We start from the raw sequence: 10,545 nt of genomic DNA, 5'->3' as shown, positions 1-10,545 counted from the left end.
TCTGCCATATTTGCTGATATAATCTTAAAATATATTAAGTACTAATTAAGACAGTAGTGTGCTTACCACATGAGAATAGTGTCTAATACATACGTTATTATGTGATAGGTCCTTAATAATAGCTAGCTTTTACTAGACACTTGCTGTTTGCTAAGAATTGTTCTAATTCTGTGGTGTGTCTTTACTCACAGAATTCTCATTTTAAAATGTTGGTACTATATTCAAACATACACTCAAACTGTATTACTCTTTTTTTATAGATAAGGAAACCAAGGCACAGAGATACTAAGTAAAAGGATTTTTAGAAAAGATTTTATTTATATGTTTGAGAGAGAGAGTGAGTGAGCGAGAGAGAAGCATAAGCCGGGGGGGAGAGGCAGAGGGAAGGGGAGGAGCAGAGTCCCCACTGAGCAGGGATCCTGACATGGGGCTCCATCCCAGCAAGTAATGAATCATGGAACTTTACATCAAAAACTAGGGGTGTACTGTATGGTGACTAACATAATATAATAAAAAATTATTATTAAAAAAAAAAAGGACCCCAGAATCATGACCCAAGCCAAAGGCAGACACTTACCAACTAAGTCACCCAGGCACCCCTCTTTGCTCATATTCCAATTGAGATTTTTTGTCTTTTACTTATTGAATTATAATAGTTCTTTACATATTCTGAAAAGAAATCCTTTACCAGGTATACTTGACAATTTTTTCCTTCTTTGTGTAAAGCCTGCCCTCTTAATCACAACACATATTGCCTCTCACTATTTATTGAAATAACTGGGAAATTTCCATAGGTTAATGGCCTCGTCCTACTATTATTTGTTGGTTTTGTAATTAATAAGGGGTAAGGACACCCTGTTGAAAGTTTTGTTTGGAGACTCAAAGTTCACATTTTCACTACTAATTAAATTTTTTCCATTTTGGTACAGAACTGAACAGTCCTTGTTGGATTTGAAGAACTGATGAGGTCACAGCTATGATTACATCTGAAGTCTCTAGCTTTACCATCCACTGAAAATAGCTAGGCACCTCTCAGCTATATAAACACTTCCCAGGGCCACGTGACCTAAGGTGCCCTGCTTTTAACTCCCTAGTTGTTTTATTTTCTTATGGAAAAAGACAATTTCCAGGAGTCAGAATTAGAGAAGAGTGGATCTCCCAAAAGAACGACTCCCAAAAGAATTATCCATTTCATTGATGGAGACATCATGGAAGAATATACCACAGAGGAGGAGGAAGAGGAAGACAAAAAGGAACAGAAAACAAATTCAACACATGATCCCGTAAGCTTAGGGTATAAATATTAGTGAACATGGGGGCTGGGCGAATGAGAGATTAAGCCAGACAAGGTTTGTAGAAAATATAGTTTTAAGCTAACTCCTTGTTCCCCTTGGTTTGCTTTCTAGATTCGCTTATAGTCAACTCATAATTTTGTTAACTTTGTATTTCTCCTCTATGAGAAAGAAAATGAAATATACCATAAAGCATTTGAAACCTCTACATGAAACACTTTGTATCAGCACTCCTGTTAATAATTACTCTAACTTGATTTCTCTCTCTTTTTTCAGTCTACACTTTCATGGGGGCCCTATCTGTGGTTTTGGGCAGGGCAAATAGCAAGCACCTCATTTTCTAGTAAGTACTGCCCAGGTTATTTATTTATTTATTTATTTATTTTGTCCTAAATACTCAAGGATAGACTTACAGACGCTCAGAGTTAGGGTTTCCAATAGTTTTTATTCCACTCCACAGCATCCTGGAGAAGGGACGACTCGGTCACTTCTCGATCCTGCTTCAACATTCCCAAAGGCATAGAGCCTCACATCTTTAGGCAGACGCTCCCATCTCTTTCAAACTGTTTTTAGTAAATTCTAGCTTATATTTTGTCTTCTTTTAAAGTTATTCCCACTGATCTTAGTTGTCTTTCTTAAGACCATATAAAACAAGTCTAGATTCCTCTTTCGTAGGACAGAGTGGCAAATATTTGAAGACAATAGCCTCTCTCAAACCCCTGTTGACTCTATCTGAATAAACTTTCAAGTATTTTTTTTAAATATTGTTATACGACACAGTTCCAAGTTCCCTCATCATAATCGCTCTGTTATGAATAAGAACTTCAATGACCCTTCCCAGGGACATAGTGGATGGCCTAAGCGGCTATTTATAACAGATGAAATACTAAATTTTAACATTCACCAATTTTCTTTAAAACACAACTGGTGACACCTAATTACTTATTTCCTCCTAATTTGCATATGCTTGTCTGGACAATGGGAAGGAAACAACTTTAAAAATGTGAGAAAATACGAAGTATAGCTCTAGCTCTGAGGAATTGGTCTTCATTCATTCATTAGATAAACATTTATTGAGTGCCAATATGTGTTTGGCACCGTGTGGGTCCCTGGAACGCAAAGACAAATGACAGTCTTTGCTTTCAAGGGACTCAATATTCAAAGGATATGATAGGCCAGTAAACATGCCTATAATTATAATTTGTTGCCACATCACCGGGGTAGAGGGAGCATAGGGACTACCGATTGGGAGACTCAGTAATGCCGATATAGGGAGGCAATATCCTCAGAGTGCTATGAAAGTATGGCTAAGGTCAGTGTGTAGACCATGCAAGTCACTGGGGGTGGGGGAGGGGAAGGAAGTCTTTAAATTACAGTAAAAAGTAATGATGGGGTGATTTAGTCAGATAGTATGAGCCTTAAAGGACTTTCACATCAGGGTAGAGGGTTGCGGATTTGGAAGTTACTTTGGGACTGGGTGAGATACTAATCTTGCCTCAACCATAATACATTGGCAGAAAAAATGCCGTCTTCCAGCGTTCTGTGCTTTAGCTAGGGCAAGACTGTTTAAAGAGATGAAATGTTTTGGAGAGAGAAAGCCTTAGGAGACTAGGTCCGGTGACAAAAGCAAAACCCACTACAGTGATATGAAAATGTGAAGGACAACAAGAACTGCAGTGATTTCCACGTTAGGCTTTGACTGAAGACGGCAAGGACAGGAGGCAAGGGGAATCAAGCTGGCTTCCAGGTTCCAAGCAGGACTGCAGCATTCAAGCACATCTGCATGGGGCTTCCAGGTGGCAGTAGAAGCATAAATATGCTAGCACTCAGCACCCTGGTCTCCACACGGAAACTCTGGATAGAGCTGACGCCCGGATGAATGTGTAATTAGTGTTTTCAATTGAAAACTCTAGTAGGACATAAACAGGAAAACTTCCCAAGATTTATTCTAATATTTTAGAAACTTCTCTTACACACATGTACCAGGCATGGTGGCAAGCAAACAGATTAAAGAGCTAGAGTATTTTGAAAACCATTTTAATGTGTCATACGAGCAACATCCCAAAAAGAGGAATCAGTCATGGGGATCAGAAAATTGTGTCATGGGGAAGTGGGGTGTCAGACATCCTATAATTTTAAAGGAAAACATTTCTAGGAGACATCTTCAGGAAACCACGATCAATGCTAAAGCTTTATCCCTAAATTTTACAACCAAAGCATCTACGCTGATTGCTCAGGACCAACGCTGACCCTGGGTAGTAAGTATTTTGAAAGTCTCTCCTGACATACCCGTCTGGAAAGGATAGTTTAGACGTCATCCCTCGTGAAGTGAGAAGAGTTAGCAATTCTTTGGAGTCCTAGAATTTTTTGAGAGTCCAGAGCAGTGAAAATCTTTTGTCAGCCTTAAAGTTAAGTGTAGTAATGGACCACCTGCAGGCAAGTTTAAACTCTTGCCCCCTCAATTGACTTTAAGTTATTACCTCAGCTTACCAAAGTGCTTGTTCTTCTTTTAGCATGTGAATTCCTTGGTGGAAGATTTGCTACCTTCTTTGGTCTTAATCAACCCAAATATCAGTATGCGTTAAATGAGTACTATAGAACACAACATAAGGTATGTGACATCCTGATGGGGGAAGACCGGTTGCTTCCGCTTCATATAAATTATTCTTCCACCTGGTAATCATGTACAATTTCACTCCATGGTACTTCGTAGTTGCCTTTCTTGTGTGAAGTTCGAATGTCATGAGATGGGTTGTAGAGTTGGTTGAATGTGAAACCTGCGATCACTTAAATAAAGGAGCTTCTTACAGGGCTGTCTCTGCAAGGGGGGGAGTTCAGAGGTACTTGGTTTGCAGTTAAAACTTTTCTGTGTTGCTCTCTATACCAGGAAAGTGACAAGGAAATTGAAGGGAATGGATCAAAGGCCCAGCCAACCAAGGTTCCTAATGAAAAGTGTCACCTGGAGGCTGGGAGCCAAGAGTATGGAACCAGACAACACGACATTGCAGGAAGTGTTCCTCAGCAGAGCGCCTCATCCAGGGAGAGCCTGGCAGCAGATTCCAGCTCATAATGAGCCCCAGGACTGCAGTTCCTCTGAATGTCTGTTCCACCCATTGATGACCGTGGCAACAGCACGACAGGTTGTGCTTCTGAGACAGATGTGATCTTACTCTCCTTGTGATTTATTCTCTAGCATCCAGTGATTGTAAGCATTAATGAGAATTATGGATGCTTTCTCAATCTTATAAGCCCCCCAAGTGAACCCCCCTTCAGTGATGCAAGTCTTGCTAGTCAGTTGTGATCTCGTACTGATGTTTGCACAGAAATGTAAATTCCTTATGGAATTTGGTTCTGGTGGGGGTTTTTTGTTTGTTTGTTTGTTTTAAAGATTTTACTCATCCATTTGACAGACAGACAGCCAGTGAGAGAGGGAACACAAGCAGGGGGAGTGGGAGAGGAAGAAGCAGGCTCCCAGCGGAGGAGCCTGATGTGGGGCTCGATCCCAGAACTCCAGGATCACGCCCTGAGCCGAAGGCAGCCACTTAATGACTGAGCCACCCAGGTGTCCCTGGATCTGGCGGTTTTGGACTGAAACTCTTCATCACGGGGCTAGGGTGCAGAAAAGAAGCTCTCTTCCTCAGAAGAAATTTTGGGCATTATGAAGTCTAAATAAGTCCCCTTTCAGAGTTTGATGTGAGGTGTGTGTTTTCCAACAGCCACCTGGCTTAGTTGGGGCTTGCTTTACAACAAGCAAACATTGCTAGTAACTTTGTTACAATCTATCAAAGTCATTGAGAATTGGGTACGTTCTCTCCCACACAATTAGAAAAAATAATCTAAACTTGGGAAAAGTATTTGGAAAAATGGATGATTTTGTTTATTTGTCAGCAAAATTTCAAAACCTGGGAAGATCAAACATGGAAGTCATAGCTAGATATCACAGGTTGTGCTGGCCAGAGGTCGCTGTGAAACAACAGAGAAACACAGGACTTGCAGTAATAAGACCTGAGGTTAAGTCTCAATTCTACCATTTACTAGTTGTGTGATTTTAGGTGTCCAGATTTCTGAGCTCTTGTCCCCTTCTTTGTAAAATAGAGGTGGCATGTATTTGTTCCTCAAGGGTTACTGTTAACAACAATGAGATAATGAATGCAAAAACACTTTTAAAACTGTGAATATTCAATGTTAGTGCTTAATTAATGGCTGTTCTAGACTGTTACCTTGAAAGTCCCAAAGAACCATGTCTTCTGGAATTCACGCCCTGGTACCATCCCATCTATACCGATGCTAGGCTTGGCCACATGACTTGTTTCGGCCAATGAGATAGTAGCAAACGTGACACAAGTGGAGGCTCGATGAGCACTTGCAAATAGGAGCCTGTCCTCTTAGAATCTCCACCTTGTAAAGAAGCTTGGGCTAGACTTCTCAAAAATGAAAGGCCACATGGGAAGAGATTTCCAAGGATGAAAGACTGCCTCGCACATTCCAGTCCCAGCCAAACTCCTCACCAAATGGAGGCACATAAATGAGCTTCTGTTATCCTGTGTGGAGCACGTGAACCCAGTGGCTGAGTCGAGTCAACCCACAGAATCATGAGAAATAACAAATCGTTATTGTTTTAAGTTTTGGAGTGGTTTATTATGCAGTCATATGTAACTGAAATAATAGCTCTAAGAGAACGGGAAGTTGGAATTGATTTGATATGAAATCAAGAAGAAGGCCTGGAGAATAAGGTGTCGTTGGTTGAATACATGAGAATAAAATAGGTTTTCCTGCATAATCGGACAATTCTAAAAGCTCAGGGGCCTGAAACAACAAAAGTTTCTTTCTTTCTCATGAGAAGTCCGCTGTCAGTTCAGGTGGCTTCCCAGAGCATTGGCTCAGTGATGCATACATCTTTGATCTTACGGTTCCTCCATCCTGTGATGCTCTCAGGGTTGCTGAACAGAGATGGAGAGGACAGTTGAGCACCAGCAATCAACGTCTCCCCTAAGAATGAATCATGTCACTTCTGATCACATTTCTTCCACCAAAGCAAGTCACATGGCCACAACTAACTATAAGGGGTGTGAGCCTCTTAAGACAGCTGAGAAGAGGAAACACTTTCTTCTAGTGGCAGTATGGGATAAATGATAGGCTCAAGGGTCAATATGATATTGATTTAATCTCAGCTCTGCTGTCCCTGGTCACCCAATGGCCCTGTGCAAATGGCTCAACTTTGCAATGTTCCTATGTGTAAAACAGATCTGATACAGGCTGCAAATTCAATTTGAACTAGCTTATGCAATAAAAAAAGAATTTTTTGGAGGGATATTGAGGTATCTCAGGGACCCCAAGGGCACATAAATTTTAGTAGGTCTAGAACAAATTCAGTAAACATATACATAAGCAATACTCTCTCCAATTCTCATCTTTCTTACACATGAGGAAGAAAGATCACTCAATAGCTCTTTTATTTTATAATCTTTATTTTTTACTGAGAGATAACTGAACCTATAATATTAGAATAGTGTCAGGTGCACAACCTAATGATTAATGTTGGTATATCTTATGAAATGATCCCCAGAGTTAGTCTGGTTAACATCCACCACACAGTTATAATTTTTTTCTTGTGATGAGAGCTTTTAAGATCTACTCTTTTAGCAACTTTCAAATATACAACGTTATTGACTACATTCATCATGCTGTATCATTCCATCATCATGACTTACTTATTTTATAACTGGAAGTTTGTACCTTTTGACCACCTTCACTCATTTCACCCACCCATCATCCCCCACCTTTGGCAACCACCAATCTGTTTAGCGTATCTGTGAGTTTGGATTTTTGTTGGTCGGTTGGTTTTTAGATTTCACATGTAAGTGCGATTATGTGGTATTTATCTTTCTTTGTCTGACTTATTTCACTTAGCATAATCATGCCCTCAAGGTTTATCCATGTTGTTGCAAATAACAAGATTTCCTTCTTTTTCAAGGCTACAGAGTATTCCACTGTGTGTGTGTGTGTGTGTGTGTGTGTATGCCACATTTTCTTTATCCATTCACGCATTGATGGTTCCTTAGGTTGCTTCTGTGTCTTGGCTATGCAAATAGTGCTGTAATAAACATGGTGCCTATATCTTTTTCAGTGAGTGTTTTCATTTTCTTTGGATAAATGCCCGTAAATGGAATTGCTGAATCATGTGGTGGTTCTACTTTAATTCTTGAGAAACCTCCACACGGTTTTCCATAGTAGCAGCACCAATATATTTTGCCACCAAGAATGCACGAATGTTTCCTTTTCTCCACATCCTCACTAACACTCGCTTTTTCTTGTCTTTTTGATATGAGCCACTCTAACAGGAATGAGGTACGATCTCATTGTGGTTTCAATTTGCATTTTCCTGATGATTAGTGATGTCGAGCCGCTTTCCTCTATCTGTTGGCCATGTGTAGATCTTCTTTGGAAAAATGTCTATTCAGATCCTCTTCCCATGTTTTTAATCAGATTCCTTTTTTTTTTTTTTTTTTTTTTTTTGCTATGGAGTTGTATAAGTTCTTTATATATCTTGGGCATTAACCCCTTATAAGCCATATGATTTGCAAATATTTTCTCCCCTTCACGAGGTTGTCTTTTCATTTTGTTGACAATTTTTTTTGCTGAGTAGAAGCTTTTTAGTTTGATGTGGTTCCACTTGTTTACTTTTGCTTTTGTTGTTTTTGCTTTTGGTGTCAAATCAATAGCATTTTGTAACTCACCTGTTCAAGTCTGCCTCTCAGTCCCAATTCCAAACACACAGGACATAGAATCTGATTAGCCCATTTTTGCTCAGGTGACCATCCATCATCATCTTATCAATTGTGACCAGGGAAGTGGAGTCAGGTAGCAGCGACACGAATATAGGACCTACATTCGGGAGAGCAAGATTCTCAGGAGAAGAGGATTAAAGTGAACTAGGCAGACACACCCCGTGACTGTTCTAAGGATAAAATGCGAAAATTGAGGAAAAGCACATGGCTCTAATTACGTACTTAACCCATAATATCAGTTATAATTGTTAATACTGATAAGAATTGTGGGTTGAAGGAGTCTGAAAGGTTTATCCCCACAAAGGATTCAGTCTTAGTTCTTCATCTGACAAGCCTTGTTAGTCCAATTTCAAGATAAAGTAAATCTGAGCTTCTGATATGGCAGGAAAAGAGGCTAAGCCCACCAGTTAAGTATTGGTCATTTGTGCCTCGGATGTCAGATCACACTAAAACCCTGTCCCTGCTTTATCTGCTAAGTTGCTTCAAAACAGACCCCATGATGGACTCTTTTTTACCCTTCTACTTTTCCTAAAAATTAACTGTACCATGGAAGATATCCACTTATTGCTGATTCCAGAGAACTAGGCGAGCCAAAGTGTAATATTTGCAGGAGTGAATTTTATCTAGCAAATAGTATATTCTCAATCTATTTTTCTTTTCCTCTGAAAGAATGGAGGTTGCCTTCCCTTAATGTCAGGGACCATATGCAAATCAGTCAAATCTTGAGCTAAATATCCTAAGGAAAGCAAATGGAAACCAATGCCTAGATCTTACCAGACTGCGGCTGCAAGATAAGTTCACATTTCCCTTAATATTAATTCATTCTTTTAATATTAACTGGGCATCTTCCCTGTACCAGTTACTGTTTTAGGTGCTATCAATCAAAGAGAGAGAAATCTCTGCACTCCTCTTGGCCTCACGTCCCAGATGGCTAAATTATCAGGGGATCCAGGCTTTGTGTGGCCAGCCTCTCAAGTCGTCCCAACAATCTTCACCTCCTGGTACTCACATCCCATGCAGCCTTTCCCACATTGACCCAGGGATGTCTCTGTGACCAATAGAATATGTCAGAAGTAATGGTGTGACACTTCTGAGATAATTACAAGAGAGACTATGGCTTCTGTTTTGGTCTCTTTCTTAAATCACTCGGGGGAGAGCCAGCTGCTCTATTGTGAGTACCTTCATGCGACCTGTGGACGGGTCCCTTTAGTAAAGAGCTGAAGTCTCGAGCAAACAGCCAGTAAGGAACAGTGGGGTTCTGACAGGCCCAGTTTCTCCCAAGAGCCAACCACAGCATCCCCACTTCTCTGAATTAGGTCCTGGTGGCTACCAGGACACACTGGCTGGTATACCCCCTTGCTCAGAGAGCTGCCAGGACCCTATGCACAGCTCCCCCTCCTGAACCAGGACTCCAGCAGCCAGGGCTCCCAGGTGTCTCTGATGAAGGTAACCCCAACCCCAGCCCCGGCAAGACTTTCACGTTCCCCCCAGATCTGCCTTCAGGGACAATAGGCACCATTGGATAGGTTAAGGCTTGGAGTTATTCAGATGCCTTGGGTCCCCCCAAAGCCTGAGCCATTGGTCCTGCTGCTTAGGACAACCACTGAACTGTTCCAGATCTCCAGCGACCACTAGCTAGCAGGCATCCACACAGTGCACACCCCTTCAGCAGACCTTGGGCAGCCAGGCCCTCCAAGCCTTGATGGCATGGCTGGTCTAACCACCTGGATATTCTCCTGGGGTGCCCCCACAACAGGATACAATCCTGAGGCTACAAAGGTGTGAAAGTCAATTTCCTGGTGAAAGTGCTGCTCATGGGGAACCAAGGTTATCAATAAACAAGGGCTCCCAGGTGTCTCATTCAAAGACACCTCAGTCCCTCCAAATAAGGCTTTCGCGTTCTCTCCAGCTCTGGCTTCGGAGGGAACAGGAGCCTTTGTGGAGTGCGAGCTCGGACACTGGCAGATGCGTGCTTTTTCCCAAAAGCTCACAACTGTGACTCTGGTCTCCTGAGCCGAATCCTGGTTCAGTACCAGGGCACGGGATGGCCTTTATTACCCCTTGCTCCAGAGCTGTGCGGGAACACCAGGCACAGATCTCTCTTGCACCAGGCCCGCAGGAGCAGGGGCCTCTCCATCAACAAGTGCTCCCAGCTGTCCCTTATCAGACGGTACCCCAACCGGCCAGCTTGGCCCCACCCTGGCACAGCAGTCCAGTGTCCTCCAGCTCTGGCTCCAGGGAGAAAAAGGGCATTTGTGTAGGTTAGGGCCTGGATTGGGAAGAAGCCTTGGACTCCAGCAGCCCAACTGCCATGACCAGGCTTTCTCCTGGTTCCCTGTAACAGGTCCCTGGGTCCCCTGAGCTGCATGCCACATCCATGCGCTAAAGGCACCCGTCAGCTGGCACAGTTTGGTGACTCGGATTTCAGAGATAGATCTGCTCTGACAAAGATTCTGGCCCTTGCT

At 42.0% G+C, this 10,545-nt stretch overlaps 1 protein-coding gene across 1 annotated transcript; it reads left to right on the top strand.

Annotated features, from left to right (window-relative positions):
• The first annotated feature begins 1,086 nt into the window (after positions 1–1,086).
• Positions 1,087–4,466, top strand: FAM177B (family with sequence similarity 177 member B). Its single transcript, XM_008685695.1, has 4 exons — positions 1,087–1,283; positions 1,569–1,635; positions 3,806–3,903; positions 4,180–4,466. The coding sequence occupies exons 1-4, from the start codon at positions 1,110–1,112 to the stop codon at positions 4,360–4,362; spliced, it is 522 nt and encodes a 173-aa protein (XP_008683917.1). The 5' UTR covers positions 1,087–1,109; the 3' UTR covers positions 4,363–4,466.
• Positions 4,467–10,545: the final 6,079 nt, after the last annotated feature.

The sequence above is a fragment of the Ursus maritimus genome, unplaced genomic scaffold (assembly GCF_017311325.1).
Source record: "Ursus maritimus isolate PB19 unplaced genomic scaffold, ASM1731132v1 scaffold_2, whole genome shotgun sequence".
NCBI lineage: Eukaryota > Metazoa > Chordata > Mammalia > Carnivora > Ursidae > Ursus > Ursus maritimus.
Note: the sequence above shows the minus strand (reverse complement) of the source record. Positions and strands in the feature narration are given on the sequence as shown.